The sequence below is a fragment of the Musca domestica genome, unplaced genomic scaffold (assembly GCF_030504385.1).
Source record: "Musca domestica strain aabys unplaced genomic scaffold, Musca_domestica.polishedcontigs.V.1.1 47, whole genome shotgun sequence".
NCBI lineage: Eukaryota > Metazoa > Arthropoda > Insecta > Diptera > Muscidae > Musca > Musca domestica.
Window position 1 is genome coordinate 3,608,701 of NW_026712338.1, and position 20,483 is coordinate 3,629,183.

At 33.4% G+C, this 20,483-nt stretch overlaps 2 protein-coding genes across 8 annotated transcripts in view; one reads left to right on the forward strand and one right to left on the reverse strand.

The window, feature by feature from the left end:
- Nucleotides 1–279: 279 nt before the first annotated feature.
- LOC131804638 (GPI inositol-deacylase-like) lies at nt 280–10,052 on the forward strand. 4 transcript variants are annotated; one of them, XM_059127690.1, is made up of 26 exons: nt 403–420; nt 487–664; nt 790–994; nt 1,082–1,228; nt 1,294–1,369; nt 3,045–3,538; nt 3,596–3,775; nt 3,857–4,021; nt 4,084–4,178; nt 4,557–4,707; nt 4,773–4,911; nt 5,248–5,377; nt 5,443–5,568; nt 5,623–5,816; nt 5,877–6,066; nt 6,123–6,273; nt 6,343–6,695; nt 6,756–6,860; nt 6,913–8,270; nt 8,336–8,461; nt 8,516–8,709; nt 8,770–8,959; nt 9,016–9,166; nt 9,236–9,588; nt 9,649–9,753; nt 9,806–10,052. In XM_059127690.1, exons 2-19 carry the CDS (start codon nt 609–611, stop codon nt 7,076–7,078), a joined length of 3,123 nt encoding a protein of 1,040 aa, XP_058983673.1. In that variant the 5' UTR covers nt 403–420; nt 487–608; the 3' UTR covers nt 7,079–8,270; nt 8,336–8,461; nt 8,516–8,709; nt 8,770–8,959; nt 9,016–9,166; nt 9,236–9,588; nt 9,649–9,753; nt 9,806–10,052. The 4 variants fall into 4 exon arrangements, with proteins under 4 accessions (XP_058983675.1, XP_058983673.1, XP_058983674.1 ...); XM_059127692.1 differs by lacking the exon at nt 487–664 and having other exon boundaries at nt 280–420; XM_059127691.1 differs by lacking the exon at nt 403–420 and having other exon boundaries at nt 506–711.
- A 7,630-nt stretch (nt 10,053–17,682) lies between these two features.
- Nucleotides 17,683–20,483, reverse strand: part of LOC131804694 (inhibitory POU protein) — a 97,313-nt gene continuing 94,512 nt past the window's right edge. For 3 of the 4 annotated variants that reach the window (XM_059127755.1, XM_059127757.1, XM_059127756.1), the window contains one exon: nt 17,683–19,155. The gene's annotated coding sequence lies outside the window, so the exon portion shown is untranslated. The remainder of the gene's footprint in view (nt 19,156–20,483) is intronic. The other variant, XM_059127758.1, reaches the window with a different exon arrangement.

The following is a 20,483-nucleotide window of genomic DNA, read 5'->3' on the forward strand; positions in this document are numbered from 1 at the left end:
TTACAAAAAGTTGAAAATTAAGAAAACTTAAGTTCGCGTTAGCCGGTGTCGGACATACGACATAAATAGGAGGTTGCATTTTTCAACAATTTTTACAAATTTGAAAAATTTTTTCAAAACTTTCATTGTCCCAGCAGCTGTGCCGATGCGACTACCTGTATTGTTTTACCATGATTATAGCTAATGCATATTATAGCGAATAACAAAGAATGTTATCAATCCATTGTGATTAGCCATCGTAAACACCGCATATGTTTTCTGGGCGAAAATTAGGGCTCTGTAAACCGATCTTAAATTTTGTTTTGATTATAAATATTCTTCATTCCCGCTTTGCTGTTTGTTTTTATTTCTGCGGATGCGATGTCAAGTTGCTTTTATATCGGTTCGACATCTCAGCTTGAAATTTTGAAAGTTTAGAAAGTAAATCCCTTCTTATGAATTATTTTAATAATTTAAATAAAAATCTATAGATCATGTCTGGTTTAGAGCACCCTTGCGGATCTATAAACGAAGCAATATGGGTGTCATTGTGAAACTTGATGTCCTGGTTCCGATATATTCCATTTTCTTAATGAAGTCGTTGCCTTTACAAAATCTTTGAAAAATCTATGAAAATTTTAGAATTTGGAGGAGTCTCTTCTCAGGGTCCCGAGAGCTGTATATGGTAAATTTTAATCCGCAAGGGACTTTAAACGAGGCTAACAAAATGCTGTGTGTATATACATATATTGTATAAAATAAACTTTCACGGTCATCGATTTGTGTCAACTTTTTAATTGGGTGTTTCAGGAACCACAGGACTAACAAAACTATTGCCAAGGAAATCAAAAGACCTACCAAGACACATACTACAAATAAAATGTTTAGAAATGCAACAGTATTACTAATATTGGCGTCATTTCTTTGTTTTCTTTATGGAATAAAAAATCTATTTTTGGAAGTTGAGGAAAATGCTTGTCGCATGACATATATGTTTGGTGTTCCCCAATTTTCTGTAAGTATTCTGTAGCAATAATACGAATATGAATTTATGAATGCGCAAATGCATGTCATCAACGAACTAAATGAGATTTTTTTTAAGAAAGTAAATATTAAGGATAATTCAGAGTTCCCGCACTATGGCCTGTTTTACTATTACGAAGGAAGAATACTTCAAGATGTAAATAGGATGAAATTGAAAGGCGCGCCCGTCATTTTTGTTCCTGGAAATGCAGGCTCTTACAAACAGGTAAGTAGTGTTATTCAATCACTGGAGTTTGACTTTGTCTTGTTATAAGGTTTTTTCTCAAATAGGTTCGTTCATTGGCTTCGGTAGCGTTGCGTAAAGGAATGGATAATGATCGCGGCATACATATGGACTATTTTACAGGTATTTTTTATAAATTGAAACAAAATGCCGGTTTATGGGCCTAAGTACTCACCTACTCAGCAATTTTTTAGAGAAGTTTTTGATAGTGGTCCGTCTAGGGCCGGCAACTTAAGAGTACTACGTAACTTAATAGTTTTTACTACGAATTCATACGTCCCAGGTCTTTCGCCGGGATGCAATTTTGTAATATTTTATCATATCAGTAAATTGAGTGTTGATTTTATACACTTCGGTATATATGTAGGTACTTTAGTCGAATATAATTTTGTTTCGATCTGCTGACGAAGTCTATTTTCGGTAACGATAAGCATTTGGAAAAGTTAGAATAAGGAAACTATATCTTGAAAAAATGTTATTTTCATATTCTAAAATCCTTGTTATATTTTCAACTGAGCGTTTATAATTTGATATTTCGGTAGCGGGTAGAAATGGAAAATGAAAAACTTTTCGTTATGGGTGCAGATTTTGGAATTTGGTACATTCAAAACAATCCCTGATCTGGGAACTTTTCTCCAAAACAAATATAAATCAAAAATATGTGTTTGTTATTTTTATATCATTCCTCTGAATGTATAGTTGTAAGCTGTAGGTACAAAATTTGTAGGAAAAAAGATTTAGAAATCATGTAAGATACAATATTAACAAATGCTTTTTCCCTTTTATAATATTTCATTTCATAATATAATAACGTAGTTATTTTAGCCTTAATTAAAACTAATCTGCATTTTGTGCATCATCATTTGTGGTCATTAGTTAAAAAATGCTGATTTCAAATCTGTTGATTTAATAATGTTGATCATTACGTGCAAAGAAAAAGCTGTGGTCATTAGGTATATCTAGCTACGCCACATTTGGTCACAATTGTTACAAATTGTTACTGGATATGTCAACTAGCAGAAAACTCACTTTTCCGCGTAAAATGTTTGGGTAAAAATATCAAAATTTCCATTTAACGTTGAATATTTTTTTATGCTGAAGCTAAAGTTAGTAAAAATTTAATTAGAAAAACGCTTTTGGGCTTGTTAGATTAAGAAACCAAAAAACTCTACTTAAGCGGAGTTCCACACTCTTGAAATAGCGACCGTAAATGTTGTATCCAAATAGAAAATTCAAAGAAAAATATAAATCTATGCAGCTGTAGGTTTTACAATCACGGACATCATTTCTTAATACAATTGCTATACAAACTATTTTTGTACAATTGTGTTGGTGAACACACATACATCCCATGGAACTCTCTTTGCCTTGCCTTGATTTAGAGATTTCCATTTGCGCATCTCAAAAAGAACCAAAACTCAACAAGCCCTATACACCGACCTAAAAATGCCAACACTCAACGCAATGGATATATTAAACAAATTATATACTTCCTGACATAAGGATTTTCCACATCTTCCCCTTTAGACACTGAAATGTCCACTGCATTTAAGTATCAAGAATTAAAAATTGTACATAAAAAACTAGTTGTTTTCAACATATTTTTTCCTATTTTTAACGCATAGAAAATTGAACATTAGAAATTAGTTGTCTTCGACATATTTATTCCAATTTATAACGCAAATATGGCTACAGCTCCCACACAAATTGACAACAAACAGATTTTAATTATTTATTAAAATTAATATCCTTCGTAAATGTATGAACAATTTTTATTCATTAATTATACTCTTTCTAGTAAATTTTGAGGAACAGCTTTCGGCTTTATACGGAGGATATTTAGAGAATCAAAAACTTTTCTTGCGAATTGCTATTTTAGCAGTCAGAACATTATACAAAGAGGCGAACAATGTGGACAAATCTATAATACTTGTGGGTCATTCGATGGGTGGTAAAGTGGCTCAAGCTGTAATACAAGACCCCGCAATTGCCAAATATATCAACACCATAATATTCATATCATCGCCAATAGACAAGCCAGTTGTAAATTTCGATCCCAAAATTAATGAGTTTTATTCGAATACTGATGGATATTTCCATAACAAACGAACTACACATCTGCCAAACCGACAAACAAATGTATGCTTAAATTATCAGGATAAAATACCGCACCAGGGAAATGAGTCGAAAATATTAGATAACATTCTTATGATTTCTATGGGCGGAGGCAATCGCGATCTGTTGGTACGTGATGGTTTAACTACTTCTCAGTACAATGATATTCACGCAATGGTAAATAAATTACACATTTTATTTTTTGTACTTGCTCTAATATGCATGTTATTAAAGACTTCATCGATACCTAAAGTTTGGTTGAGCTGTGACCATTTGTCTGCTGTATGGTGTTTGCAATTGGTATTGGTGATTAACCGCTTCATTTTCGGGATATCTGTCATTGATGAAAACAAAAATGTGTTCTTTTCTCCCGATAAATACTATCGCACTCAAACAGCTATAAATTACTTTGTGGTTTGTATTTACATACATGGATTTTAACTGGCGTAATGGCAAATATATATATGATCATACAATTTGGTGTTGCTTTTTCAGAAACCCTTAAATAAGCCTAAATCTAATGAAGTATATTTCCCCAAATTAAATTCTGGCTCAAGTTGGCAGGAAGATTCTAAAATTGCTTTTCGAAAAGTGTTTAAAAATGGATTACGTGCTGATTATAATCACTTATTACCAACAGCGAAATACAAGGAATTGAAGGTTTGTTCGATAATTGTGACATAAACGCAAAATGAGATGCTTATACTTCATGCGACTTTTAGAAAATCTACATTGAAATTGATAGCTACGAAGATTTCGAAAATGATTGGGTTTTCGGCTGTACAGCACATAGAACTGAGGCCAGTGGATTGTACTGGTGAGTATTTATCATCTCTATGAATAGTCTTTGTGTAATAAATTGCAGAACACCAAAATGCAGTTAAAAATGCAAATTTATACATTTGATTTGTTAATGTAGCGGTTTTGTGAAATATTAAGTCAAAGTATATCATCAATGTATGTAACTGTGGGTCTATATTCCCTGCATTACATGTGATAAAAACTTATAAAATTGTACTCATTTGAACCAAAAAGAAATATCCTACAAAAAATGAAGAATCGATGCAACAGAATGCTTAAAAAAAATCAAATAATTTCGTGCATATTTTTTTCTTGAAAAACGAAATAATTGAGCTCTCTAAAAAATATGAGACAGTTCAAACAGGTGCTAATCTTTATTAAAATTTTTAAACAGTCAGAAGGGAACTTCGCTTTCACATTTTGTTCAAACCATACCCTCTCATGATAACTATCGATACATGGTACTACTCGATATCCACCGCATGCTAAAGTACTATCCAGATTGGACACATATCCTCGTTCGGCTAAAACCCACCAACAAGCCGGTTAGTTTGCCAAAGTATAATGAAATTTCTGCAAATTTAAATTTATTTTTTTTTATTTTGCATAGACTTCACTAAAAATCGATGCTTATAGTGTAGAAGATCGGAAATACAAAATAAAAGCTCCCAAGTTTTCCCTACCAAAGCTAAAAACACTCGTTAATGAAACAGTCATGGGAACAATACACACCGGAGTTCTTATTGAAGGTAAGTGGTTTTATACTGGACATTTTTCTATATACCTGTGGAAACGAATATTTTTACTAAAGCATTAATATATTATCTCAAAATTGTGAGAATCGGTAGTGGGATTCTCTAATCATTTCACGACACAATTAACTACAATAGTACTATTTCTTATAATTTCGGTAAAGAAAACGAAAATTGTCGGTAAGCTAACGACGAAAATTAAGTACTTGTTAGGTCCCCGACAGAAAAAATGTGGTTGAATGTTATTTCATGTTTGCTGGAACATTTTGTATTTAAATGTAGAATATACCTATGGTGTTGATATGTTTGTAATTTTTGAATCATACTTTAAAGGATTGGACGAGCCATTTCCCACTGTACAATTTGATATTGAACCTGTAGAATGTGGAGATGATGAGTTTGGAGTAACTGCAAAAATATGCATTCCTTGGGCTCGTGGCTTCAATAGGCATATTCATCTAACGTATGTCGTGAAGCTATCACTAGTTTTAGTAGCCTCTAATAAACTACAGCCGTTATTTCTTTCAGACATGATACAAAAGTAAAAACAATATATGTGAATGTGCCATTTTCTACGCCAAGTGGTTATAACACAACTCAAAATCCAGTAACTTTAGATTTATTTTTAAATCCAAGTTGCCGTTACAAAATAAGGTTTGACTTTAAAAGCATTTTGTATAATAATAATTAATAGTGAAATCATTTTAGTTACCAATTTTCTATTGCTGGAACTTTCTCCAAGATTGTACAGGAGTTCTATCATTGGTTGCCGGCGCATTTAACTGCAGTACTATTTTTAGTTCTTCGGAATCAAATCGTGTCATTTCAAAACTCCGAAGATGCATTGTTTGTGAAGCCCTATGCCGGGTTTTTTCAGAGTAAATCGCTTTACATTGTAACAGGTGACCAATTGCCTTGAAAGTATAAATATGAGTGTTGAAACTAAAATTTGTCTTTTTTAGGGTGCCGACTTTTAAAGAAACTCTTACTAAATTTGAAATTTCTTCCAATATCTCCTGATACTTCGAACTACAGTTTCTATGTTTCTATAATTATACACGGAACTGCAATTGTGCTATCCATCGTTTCAGTTTTTTCAATATGGACGATCTTGACATTTCATGGTAACATTCTTCACAAAATTGCACTTAAGTAAGTTTATTTAGAGAATTTATTTCTGACTACTGACCTTTTCTATATATACAAAGATTGACAAGACTATCAACGGCTTCGTCGGAAATTTTAATGAAAGTTGTTACCACTTTACCCTTATCCTTTGGAGTACTGTTTATATCGATATCAGTAGGCACATGTAGTGGAATTGGATTAACACTGGCAACAATATTTTACTTTTTAGTGGTACGTATTACAGTAGTAATATTGTGTGAACTCGGCAATGTTCTTTTTACACGTTGTTTTTATTTAAAGATTTCTAATGCGTACAAAGATTACCTGGAGAATTGGGCATGGGATAAAGCAAAGGGGATATTTAAAAGAATTCGTCAAAAAATTAGATCAACCTCAAAAAATAAAGGGACAGTTGCCCTGTCACAAAGGGAAATAATTGCTGTTGATGGAAACCCTGGACAAGAATTGATTCCAAATAACGAGAATGGGGACACCAATGAACTTGACGACTCCAATGAAGTGGCCAATGAGGAGAAATGTTCTTATTTTGAAGGATTAGAAAATGTTGCCTTTCACATTACAATGCTTATGTTACTCGGCATAATGTCCGCACTTAATTTCGGTCTTAGTGTAGCATGGATAAAAGCTAAGTAGTATGTGTCTTAAATCTCAGTTTTAATGTTCAATATGTATAATAGTTCATCACTTTTTAGCCAAGGTCACATACACGAACATCTTCCGGATCCATTTATTATACCCACAATAATAACTCTAACATGCCTCAGCGTGCTGTTACAATTGGGAGCTCCTCGCAAATCGTAAGTATATATAAATAGGTACGTTGCAAAATTTAATCTTTTTGTTTTGCAGATCTGGATACCATTATGTAGCGATTATACTATACTTATGTGTTTGCGGGTGTATTTTGTTTTGCCAGGAGATAGTTTATCGTTTGAGTTATTTGATAACCTTCGTCTATGTATGCGTAGCACTGCAAGAGGTTTGTTATAACTTTTACACACTTATGCATAAATAATAAAAATGTTTGTTATAATTTTTTCTATGTCTTTTATTTTTTTAGTATTTTTGATTGATCTAGCAGTGGGTAGGTCTTTAAATTACGGAACCCATATCAGAAAAGTTTAGTAATCATTGTACCTTTTATTTCTTTCCAAATGTGCAGGTTAAAACTGTGTAGTCGATAAAGATCAAATAGCACACATTGGTACTACGGTTTACAATATTACAATTTTGTATTTTATACATAAATATTTAATACAAAATTGTTTATGATTCAACAGAAGATACACTTGTTTGTGCAAGTTGGTCCAAGAAGAAGAGCATCATATTAAAAACTGGGGGGTTACTATGTAACTCGATTCGAAAGTAAAATATTTCGGATGCGATTTTTTTAAAAACTAACTCAAATTCGCAAACCCATTTCCTACTTCCGGACTGTCATATCCGAGTATAGGATACTCATACTCTACTTTAGGATTTGAATCACTATGTACTTCGAATTTAGAAGTAAAAGTCGTTCAATAGTTTACATTTCTACTCGTTTGATATTTAGCTAACGAATATGAATAAAAAACGGGAAAGTTGTTGAAATTCAAACAACTGAATAAAACACTGAAAATTGAAATGAAAAACTTTCGAGGGTATTGAACCATTAGCTAAAGTGTATTCTATAAATAATAAAGTGGTTTGAACCGTTATATGGGGGCAATGCCAAAACAAAAACCCATATAGGTTTGTTGTTTTGTGAGTTTTAAATACCATGTGTGTAACAATTATGTGGAAAATATGGCTTATATAATCGAAATGCCGAATATCGGTGGGTATCGTTATATAGAAACCATGGACCAGTATGGACAATGTTCTAATACCGAACGTTCAAATTCCGAATTTTAAATAAATCCGATGGAAAATGTGGCCTAAATCGGTAAGCTAACGACGAAAATTAAGTACTTGTTAGGTCCCCGACAGAAAAAATGTGGTTGAATGTTATTTCATGTTTGCTGGAACATTTTGTATTTAAATGTAGAATATACCTATGGTGTTGATATGTTTGTAATTTTTGAATCATACTTTAAAGGATTGGACGAGCCATTTCCCACTGTACAATTTGATATTGAACCTGTAGAATGTGGAGATGATGAGTTTGGAGTAACTGCAAAAATATGCATTCCTTGGGCTCGTGGCTTCAATAGGCATATTCATCTAACGTATGTCGTGAAGCTATCACTAGTTTTAGTAGCCTCTAATAAACTACAGCCGTTATTTCTTTCAGACATGATACAAAAGTAAAAACAATATATGTGAATGTGCCATTTTCTACGCCAAGTGGTTATAACACAACTCAAAATCCAGTAACTTTAGATTTATTTTTAAATCCAAGTTGCCGTTACAAAATAAGGTTTGACTTTAAAAGCATTTTGTATAATAATAATTAATAGTGAAATCATTTTAGTTACCAATTTTCTATTGCTGGAACTTTCTCCAAGATTGTACAGGAGTTCTATCATTGGTTGCCGGCGCATTTAACTGCAGTACTATTTTTAGTTCTTCGGAATCAAATCGTGTCATTTCAAAACTCCGAAGATGCATTGTTTGTGAAGCCCTATGCCGGGTTTTTTCAGAGTAAATCGCTTTACATTGTAACAGGTGACCAATTGCCTTGAAAGTATAAATATGAGTGTTGAAACTAAAATTTGTCTTTTTTAGGGTGCCGACTTTTAAAGAAACTCTTACTAAATTTGAAATTTCTTCCAATATCTCCTGATACTTCGAACTACAGTTTCTATGTTTCTATAATTATACACGGAACTGCAATTGTGCTATCCATCGTTTCAGTTTTTTCAATATGGACGATCTTGACATTTCATGGTAACATTCTTCACAAAATTGCACTTAAGTAAGTTTATTTAGAGAATTTATTTCTGACTACTGACCTTTTCTATATATACAAAGATTGACAAGACTATCAACGGCTTCGTCGGAAATTTTAATGAAAGTTGTTACCACTTTACCCTTATCCTTTGGAGTACTGTTTATATCGATATCAGTAGGCACATGTAGTGGAATTGGATTAACACTGGCAACAATATTTTACTTTTTAGTGGTACGTATTACAGTAGTAATATTGTGTGAACTCGGCAATGTTCTTTTTACACGTTGTTTTTATTTAAAGATTTCTAATGCGTACAAAGATTACCTGGAGAATTGGGCATGGGATAAAGCAAAGGGGATATTTAAAAGAATTCGTCAAAAAATTAGATCAACCTCAAAAAATAAAGGGACAGTTGCCCTGTCACAAAGGGAAATAATTGCTGTTGATGGAAACCCTGGACAAGAATTGATTCCAAATAACGAGAATGGGGACACCAATGAACTTGACGACTCCAATGAAGTGGCCAATGAGGAGAAATGTTCTTATTTTGAAGGATTAGAAAATTTTGCCTTTCACATTACAATGCTTATGTTACTCGGCATAATGTCCGCACTTAATTTCGGTCTTAGTGTAGCATGGATAAAAGCTAAGTAGTATGTGTCTTAAATCTCAGTTTTAATGTTCAATATGTATAATAGTTCATCACTTTTTAGCCAAGGTCACATACACGAACATCTTCCGGATCCATTTATTATACCCACAATAATAACTCTAACATGCCTCAGCGTGCTGTTACAATTGGGAGCTCCTCGCAAATCGTAAGTATATATAAATAAGTACGTTGCAAAATTTAATCTTTTTGTTTTGCAGATCTGGATACCATTATGTAGCGATTATACTATACTTATGTGTTTGCGGGTGTATTTTGTTTTGCCAGGAGATAGTTTATCGTTTGAGTTATTTGATAACCTTCGTCTATGTATGCGTAGCACTGCAATAGGTTTGTTATAACTTTTACACACTTATATTGGACCGCCGCCGTTAGTATTACTTTTTGCCAATCTTAGTTGTTGTTATTATATTATGCATAAATAATAAAAATGTTTGTTATAATTTTTTCTATGTCTTTTATTTTTTTAGTATTTTTGATTGATCTAGCAGTGGGTAGGTCTTTAAATTACGGAACCCATATCAGAAAAGTTCAGTAATCATTGTACCTTTTATTTCTTTCCAAATGTGCAGGTTAAAACTGTGTAGTCGATAAAGATCAAATAGCACACATTGGTACTACGGTTTACAATATTACAATTTTGTATTTTATACATAAATATTTAATACAAAATTGTTTATGATTCAACAGAAGATACACTTGTTTGTGCAAGTTTGTCCAAGAAGAAGAGCATCATATTAAAAACTGGGGGGTTACTATGTAACTCGATTCGAAAGTAAAATATTTCGGATGCGATTTTTTTAAAAACTAACTCAAATTCGCAAACCCATTTCCTACTTCCGGACTGTCATATCCGAGTATAGGATACTCATACTCTACTTTAGGATTTGAATCACTATGTACTTCGAATTTAGAAGTAAAAGTCGTTCAATAGTTTACATTTCTACTCGTTTGATATTTAGCTAACGAATATGAATAAAAAACGGGAAAGTTGTTGAAATTCAAACAACTGAATAAAACACTGAAAATTGAAATGAAAAACTTTCGAGGGTATTGAACCATTAGCTAAAGTGTATTCTATAAATAATAAAGTGGTTTGAACCGTTATATGGGGGCAATGCCAAAACGAAAACCCATATAGGTTTGTTGTTTTGTGAGTTTTAAATACCATGTGTGTAACAATTATGTGGAAAATATGGCTTATATAATCGAAATGCCGAATATCGGTGGGTATCGTTATATAGAAACCATGGACCAGTATGGACAATGTTCTAATACCGAACGTTCAAATTCCGAATTTTAAATAAATCCGATGGAAAATGTGGCCTAAATCGTAAAAATGAGACATATCTGGTGGTACCGTTATATGGGCGCTATATATAAACGTGGACCTATCCATTGTTCAGCTACAATAGGTAGAATCCCTTGGAAACTCTTAATACCGTATTTGGAACAATTCCGTTGAAAAGTATAATATATAGGGAGCTACCGTTATATGAGGGCTATACGAAAACGTGGACCGATGCCGACGCAATACAGGTTATTGTGCAAATTTCTGAACGTCAAATAATGAGGGCTGTTTCGTGATAGGATTTTTTTTTTCCCAGAGATAGGCATTTTTACCCTGATTCCGGGAAACTATTTTGACCCGAATATCCGGGTTCTAGACTCGGCTTGGACCCGGATCCACTTACCCGATATAGAAAATATAGGTATCGTTGGAAAGCTTAATACCTATCCAACAAGTGGTCACATGTCACATTTCTTATATAACCCCCAAACAGTCCAAAAACGGCCCATTATGGGGGTCAACATAATTGACGCCAAATTATAGCTGACACTCTTTACCTTTCCAATATGCTACAATTTGATAATAACTTTTTCGTTTCCAGAGATATGGGTCTTTCCATCCGCATAACCCGATTCTAACCAGTTCATTAAAATTATGTTTTCAGTAAAAAAGGTTTATTTCGCGTAGCCGTCGTTGAAACTTTGGTTCGCGTTAGCCGGTGTTGGACATATTCAGAGGAGAAAATCTCAACCCCCGGTTAAAGGCCGGCTATTTACAAAAAGTGTCAAATTTAGAAAACTTTGGTTTGATTATGTGACCACATGTTGGATAGGTATTTTCATAAGCTATACTGTCTATATCGGTTAATTGGATCCGGGTCCAGTCTGGGTCTTGAACCCGGAATTTAGGTTCAAAAATCTGGAGTCCCGGGTCCGTTCCCCAAGAAAAAAATAGTTTCCCGGGATCAGGTTAAAAATACCTACCACTGGAAAAAATGTCGAAAAAATTAAAGAGTTTTACTAAACTAGAGTTAAGCCAAAATTGAATATACCCTGCTTTCCATGATGGAGGATCAAAACAAAGCAAAGCCAATTTCAGACAATACTCAATTCTATAAGGGAACATCCACAGTTGGCCAAAGGCAGCAAATGAATACATTTTTTTGAGGTGCGTGAAACTTAATTATTTCTAATTTTTGAGTTTTCTATGACGGAACAATCACAGTTGGTTAAAGGCAGCAAACGAATGCATTTTTTGAGGCGTGTGAAACGTAATTATTTCTAATTTTTGAGTTTTCCTTTTTTATATTTTCGATATTTTACGAAGTAAATGCTGCCAATTCTGAATAATACACTCGAAAGTACTACCAAAATAAAAAAAAATTAGTTACAGCATTTTTTACTCGATCCGAAACTGTTACATAGTAAGAGTTTAAATTCGGATCGAATACAACTTTCGACTTGTTCGAACTATTAAAGGTGAAAATTGGCGTGCATTGATAGACCAACAATTGCATTGAGGACGACACATAAAGCAACAGGGAGTACACAATCCAACGACGGCTTGGAGGAACAATGTTCGTTTCCATTTTTCGTTAAATGATGCGCAGCTCCATAAGTTGTTTGTGAGGTAAGAGATAGAAACGTGAAAGAGAGGAAAGGGGTTAAGGAGAGATGTATATTTAGCAGCGTAGTTTGCCTAGCCAGGGAAATTTGTAAATTTGTAGACGATGATGAGATCTATTTCTGAGAGGAACATTCGTTTTTCTATCTCCCACTTACCAAATAGGCTATATCCCCTGGTTGATAACAAATGACATCATCAAGTAGATGTTCAATCGTCTCCACCGCTTCTTTATTTTCGTTAAGTCTATAGAAGCCAAGAAGTCTGTTATCCTACATTGAGGTCAGATATCTGATACTGCAGTGACCAGTCAGTATGACAACCGCAATTCTTAGATCAGACATGCTAAGTGGTAGAAGACAGCTTATTTTTTTCCCAATTCCAATTGTGTTTTTAATTTTTTAATGCATATCCCAATGCCATGAGATGTTTATTAAGAGTCTCGTTCGAACACTTTGGCGTTTGTTTTAACCCACAAATATATTTTAAGGGTCGACATGCCCTGTCTCTTCTCTTTCAGCTCGCCATTTAAGAATGGAGTTCTTAAATCCCTGAACAGTTGAAAGTTTGACAATGCGAGCATACAAGTCACTATAATACAAGTTTTTCATTTGCTGAAAACCTTTTACCACTAAACGGACTTTGTATCTTAATGGATTCTAATCTCCATTGTACTTGTTTCTGAAAATCCACTTTAATTTCAATGACTTTGTCGTTTGGGAGGTTTTAATTTTACCATACATTTTCCATATATACATTTTCCATATATATTTGCGACAGTATTCACCGGTTTTTTTTTTCAAGTTTCGTATTTGAATATTGTAATGTCTCCGTGTAGACCCCAATATAACGGTAACTCCCTATATTCAGAATTTTAATGATTTTAACAGTTTTTTTAATGTATTTTATTTTTGTGCAAATTTCCAAATTCCTTACAAATGGTGGAGGGTATACAAAGTTCGGCCCGACAGAACTTATTGGTTGTTACTTGTTGTAAAAACGAACATATGATACATCTACCTATACATTTCTAAATACCGGTCCAAGCCAGGTTCAATTATTTGTGGTTTTAGAATTTTAACTGTAAAGTGATGATTGATGTTTTTGATGTGGGCTACTTTTTTATTGGCATTTTTGTTGATAAGAATTGAGGAGGAGGATATCGATTATAGCTTCGTCTTTGTGGCAGGTTGCTCCATAATGTTGAAACCAACTGTTGTTAATATCTTCCCCCTCAATTCTTATCAACAAAAATTTGAATACAAAAAGTAGGCCTCTCTGGCCTGGACATCATTTGATGGAAACTTTAGTAGCGGTATTTGTAAATGTCAGAAATGTATAGGTAGATGTATTATATATCCATATTTACAACAAGTAATAACCAATAAGTTCGATCGGGCTGAACTTTGTATACCCTCCACCATTTGGAAGGAATTTGGAAATTTGCACAAAAATAAAATACATTAAAAAAACTGTTAAAATCATTAAAATTCTGAATATAGGGAGTTACCGTTATATTGCGGTCTACACGGAGACATTACAATATTCAAATACGAAACTTGAAAAAAAAAACGGTGAATACTGTCGCAAAAACACAAAACTACCGAATTTAGTTAGGTTCTGTTAAATGGGGGCTGACATGGACTTGCATAGACAATTTTTTTTACTGACTGGGACAAACTTACAATACGAAATTTGAAACAATCCGGTGAACAATGTCGCTAAAATCATCAAAATAGGGATTATAAGGAGGTACGGTTAAAAAGGGGCTATACGTAGAGGTGGATCCGCATGGTCAGTTTTCTGTCACAGACTGTAGCACCCATAACGTACTACAAATACGACATTTGAATTAATCCGGGTGAATAATAACGCCAAAATCATTAAAATACCGAATATAGTATAGATAGGTAGTTATAGTTATATAGGAAAAGGAATATACTTCATTTCCAAAACCAAAAAAACCTACAGACCAAACACACATCTGAGTAACATTTTATTAACCTACTTCAATTTGTTCGGAAGCTGGAGTGATTTCCACATACGGACACCATACTATGGTGGAGGGTATAAAAATATGAACATATGACTAAATGTTTTTTTATACGACGCCATTCAGAGGTTATTATGATATCTGTTTTTCAAAAAATTTAAGGAATTTAATTAACTTTTTATACACAGCTTCGAATTTCAAAAATGTTTTGACAATTCATTGTGCGGCTACCTATTCATCTTTCGAAATGTGTTGGCTACGGCAAATCCAGTAGCTATTGATTGTGCCATAATATGGCTAAGTCGGGCAAGAAAACTACTTTTGACGACAATCGGACAATAAACTTAGTAGTTTTAGTATGATTGTGATTTCACTTTTTCTGAATTTAAAATCACAACTATGTCCTTTGACAGAAAACTTAGTTGTCAGGTGAACCGAACTTCTATAGGCCATGAAAAGTTTTTTAAACAATACGACGACACTTTAAACAACAAATACTAGTAAGACCGTTTGGGTAATGCTGTTTAACTTTTCAAAAAAAAAAAAACCTTGAGAGAGGTCGTTATATGGGGGCCATACCTAAACGGGAACCTCTATAGACATTTTTATACTTTAAGTATTGTCATCTACTAAATCTTCTTAAATATCAAATTTGAAACAATTTCGTGCGTAAATGTGATTAGGATTATCAAAATACCGAATGTCGGTGGGTATCGTTATATGTGCGCCATAGGGAAACGTGGATCTATAAATATAAAGTCACGCCACCGGAGCTTGAACCTATTATGAAATACAATTACCAATTTTTAGACAAATTCATGGATACCGAATATCGGGTGGCACCGTTATATGGGGGCTATACAAAATATACAAAATGTTTCGCCACTGGAGCTAAAATTCATTATAACCTAAAAATACCATTTTTTGTGGGGAAAATCATCAAGATACCGAATATCGGGAGGTACCGTTATATGGCGGCTATACCAAAACGTGGACCGATATATCTCATTTTCAATACCAACTACCCTAGACAAAATACAAATTGTTCTGCCTAATTTTGACGCTATAATTTAAATAATGTGGACTGTATTGTGATTTCAACAGACAGACGGACATAGGTAAATTGACTTGGAATTTTATGCTGATCATCGATATATATACTTTATGGGGCCTACGATGAACATTTAGGGATGTTTCGAACGGAATGACAAAGTTAATATACCCTTCTTTTCAAGGTGGAGGGTATAACAGAATGTAAAGGCTATAGTCGCGCGGCACCGACCATGTAATACCCTACAACGCAATAATATTTTGGAAGCCCCCTTATGTCTAAATACCTTTTGGAAGATTTCGTTTTTAAAATGATGTCATAGAGCTCTGCCCAGAAATTACCTTAGCTTTTTGACCGGGGCATTTGTCTTATATTAAAGTTCTCTGTTGTGCTGATAGGTGTACAAAACAATTTCACACAAAAGTTTCTACCTTTCTAAATGTAATCCAATGGTCATCCAAAGACTTCCTTCCTGTCCTTAACTCTCTTCTCTGCAAAATTCCGTGTCGATTTGTATGGGACCTGTAGAGCCACTAGAAAAAAAAAATATTTTTTTAATCCATTTGAACCCCTAAATATACACATAGTGTTGCGGGGTGTAGAAAAACTTCAGAAATTGTACGATTCAAAATTGAAAGTCCAATTTAAAAAATCGCATGCGATAAAAATTAAAAAAAAATAACTACAGATATTCTCTTTTTATACCCTCCACCAAAATATGGAGGGTATATTAAGTTTGTCATTCCGTTTTTAACACCTCGAAATATACTTTTAAGACCCCACAAAGTATATATATTGTTAATCAGCATAAAAGTCTATATCGATTTAGCCATGTCCGTTCGTCCATCTGTGGAAATCTAAATCATTTTCAATTTCGTGAGGATCAATAATTGCGACTTGTAGCATGATTACAAATTAACGTGGACAGACGGACGGACGGACATACATAGCTAGATCGAATCAGCTCGGCAAGATAGGAAGATCTATACATACTGTTTGGCCCAATCAAACTTATAATACTTATCTCTATCTATGAAAAAGGAAAATGTTTGTATGTTTGTAATTTATAAACTTGTTTCTGATAACCTAATACCATTCCAAAGGCGTTGTAGTTCAATGGTACTTAATAATAAAATCATATCCCAATCTGAACCGATTTCAATATAATTTGATAAAATATACTTTTACACTAAATTCCGCCAAACCTTCCATATTGGAGGTAAATACCGTGTTTGGTGCACAAATATGTGAAATCGGCTGAGAATATATGTATGAGCTATATCCAAATCGTAAACGATTTCAATATAATTTGGCAACTTTTTTTAATTTGACAATTTTATTTTCTAATCGAATCCGTCACGTATTCCAAATTTCATTGAAATGTGACGTACACAGCTTGTTTAATGCAGCAAAAAAATGAATTCGGTCGAAAATATATATGGGATCTATATCCAAATCTGAACCGATTTCAATATAATTCGGCAAATGAATGTTCGTATTAAATTCCGTTACACATTCTAAATTTCATTGAAATTAGAGATACAAAGCGTGTTTGGTGCAACAAATATATGAAATCGCCCGAAAATTTATATGGGAGTTACATCCGAATCTGAAGCGATTTCAATATAATTTGGCAAAATTTATATTTGTTCCGAATTCCGTTACGCATTCCAAATTTGGAGACTGTATCTGTAATCGATCAATAGATATGTGCAGATTAAATCTAAATTTAGATATTGATGCCACATCTCTATCTATGTTACTTTCAGGCTATGTTGTAGTATACTTAGAAATTTTCAGGAAAATCTGTTCGAGTCCATAAATTACAAACAAACAATCAAACGTAGATACATTTTCCTCTTTTATAGATATAAATCGTAATATTGGCATTACACTTAGGTCAGGTGTTGTCCACGCCTTTCCCTGTCTATTGACATAATATTTTCTTAATTGTGACTGTTTGTGTGGAAACTTCCAAAAGGAGCTAGCGTAGATTCTTGATTTTTGCAACTTATATACAGGGTGAGATAAGAAAAACTGCAACAAAGTCGAACGCCATAAGTTTTACATATTTTTAAATTTTATTGAATAAAAGCAAATAGCATCAAATGTTAGAATATGTTCAGATTTGTTCGAAATGGTCAACTTTGGCACGAATTATAGCCTTCAAACGGCCAATGAAACAGTCACACGCTGCCCGAATGTTGCTCTGCGGTATTTTGGCCCATTCCCGGCGAAGCGCTTGCTTGAGGTGATCGACACTTTTGTATTTCGGCCAAGCGAAGCAACTCTTTAGCTTTTTTTAATTCTATTTTCTTTCTGTTGCGGTGTAAGCTCTTGCACTTTTTGGAATTTCAATGGCTTTATCCCGAGCTCATTTTTCAATATTTGCCAAATGGAATGTTGCGATATGTTCAGCTCATGAGCCATTTTTCGGCCACTGCGACGAGGTTTTCGATCTTACTTTTCGAACCATTTCTTCTGATGATTAAACTGATTAAAATAATGGCCGAGAGCGGATTTCCTTGTTGCAATCAAATGTCTTCAGACACAGAAAATTGAATGCCATTGCTTTTAACTAAATTTTATTATCCTCTATATTAGATAGGAGTACATCTACGGTTAGCATTTAATTGAAATTAACAAGTTACTGATTTTTATTCTCTTTAATTTGTTATTTTTCTTTTATGCTTCTCTTTCTTTTTTTTAGTTTTCAAATTACATATTTACATATTCAAAAATAGATGGTAAAGAATACTGCTTATCGGAATCGAAATTAAAATTAAAATTTCAATTGGGGTATTAAAATTTATTGCTACTTATGTAGATACAAAACTACTTAAAAGTTAATCTGATAATTTAATTAATTTTCTTTTTCTCTTTTCAAAATGTATCTTTTCTTTTTGTTTATTGTTGTTATTTATATTTGTGTGTTATGTCTGGAGAATCTATCTCGCACATAAATGTTTTAGCATATGTATGTACGTATGCGCTTCTATACATAGGTTGGTATGTATGTAAGTCTCTGTATAGGAATATGTACATACATATTCTAATAGTAGAGTTTCAATATATAAATTTTGTGTTCTGTACATCTCTAGTCTTAGGAGTATTTTGTAAAAATTTATTGAAAATTGCTAACAGTTCGGAATCGGACGATCGGTGATCGTCGTCAACTTAATCGTCACCATTAACATCGCTGTCGTGATCATCGACAGCCTCCTCCTCTCCTCCCATGTCTACAATGAAATTAATAAATAATTGTTATACATATAGTTTGGCAACATGTTAAATTCGTTGCATTTCCGAGTGCTTGAGTGCTGCTTTCGCATGAAGTTCCAATGACATTTCTCTTCTATGGTATCGGCCAGTTGCAGTTCTGTTGGTATCATTTATCTCGTAGTTTAATTTCAGTTAATTGCTTTGTAGGTAGTACTCTAAAGGAAGCATAGAGCCCACGACAATGCCTTTCATTAAAAAAAACTAAACTTAAAATACAATCCGAAATTCCTTGAAGGTTTCCGAAGTGCTTGCACAAGAATAATATTCACTATACACGGCAATGTCGTAGGTCTCAATTTTAAAAATGTATCTGAAAAAAGAGAAACGGAATACAGTAATGTAACAATAATCTTTGTACATACATATTTGCTTAAAATGTATATAAAACTAATATAAAGAGAGGTTTGGTACAAAAATACACATATATATTTTTAATTTTTTTTTGTTGTTGCAAAATGGTCAGGCTTTATCCCTTTTTTTGTTATTTTTATAAAAACAACGTTAGTTTATTAGTGGAGAACGATGGTAATGTTTACCAGGGGGTAAAAACAACAAAAAAAGGGATAAAGCCTGACCATTTTGCAACAACAAAATACTACGGTATCCCGAACAAACAAGCCACACTGTTCTATTTTTAATTAGTTAAAATAACAGTTCCTTCAACTCGAATGCAAACGGAAATAGAAGAATTCTAAAAAAACAAACGATTAGACATTAGCGCCGCGAAGTTTCATAAAAATGTTGTATGTACATTCATAAGTACATATATACTGAAATCAGAGATTGAATCCTGTTTTCTATTAAGTTGAATTTGAATTTTGAAATTTAATAAGGTAAATACATAGAAAGCTAATAACTAAATAAATACAAACGTTTGAAATTACAAAAATATTCTATTTGACCAAATTATTAAGGTTAGGTTAGGTTGAAAAGAGGGACGAAACAATTCGCGCATTCCCTGTTGGGCATACACTTTATCCAGTATAGGCCTGTTGTGCGCTCTAGACTAAGGGTGTTTTTGAAGAAGACGGGCAGTTTACAGTCTGTTATATTTGAAATTCGGTTGCCTTTATAATATTTCTTAACTGTCTTATATCATTTACCATGACCTGATTAAGGTCTGGTATGGAGTCGTTCCCTAAGAATTGGGATCTGATATTTGCAAACGCTGGTCATTGGCAGAGAAAATGTTCCAATGTTTCGTCATCTTCCCCACATGCCCTGCATATGCTGTTATCTTATCTCGTGTTTCAGTTTCAGATATTCGGTCCGGTACAAAATTTACCAAATGATTTAGTAAGATTTGAAGATATGGACCTGGGTATTTGAATAATACGACCGTACTAAACAATTACCATAGTGGGAAAGTTGAAGTTCTTTGTAGGTAGACCTACCAGGACCTAAAAAGTCCAAACAAAGTCTATGGCTGGAATTGGCTCCGTCATTTCAGCACCAGTAAACTATTTTTTATATATATGTAGAACGATTTCTCAGGTTGTATACATGAAGTCAATAACAATTATGATAAGCTTGACAAATATTCAATCGCCGTGTTTCTGACAAAAACTCTTATTATATGTCTAGGTTTACGACTTTTTTGATGTATGTATGATACGTCGGATACATCACAATTTTACA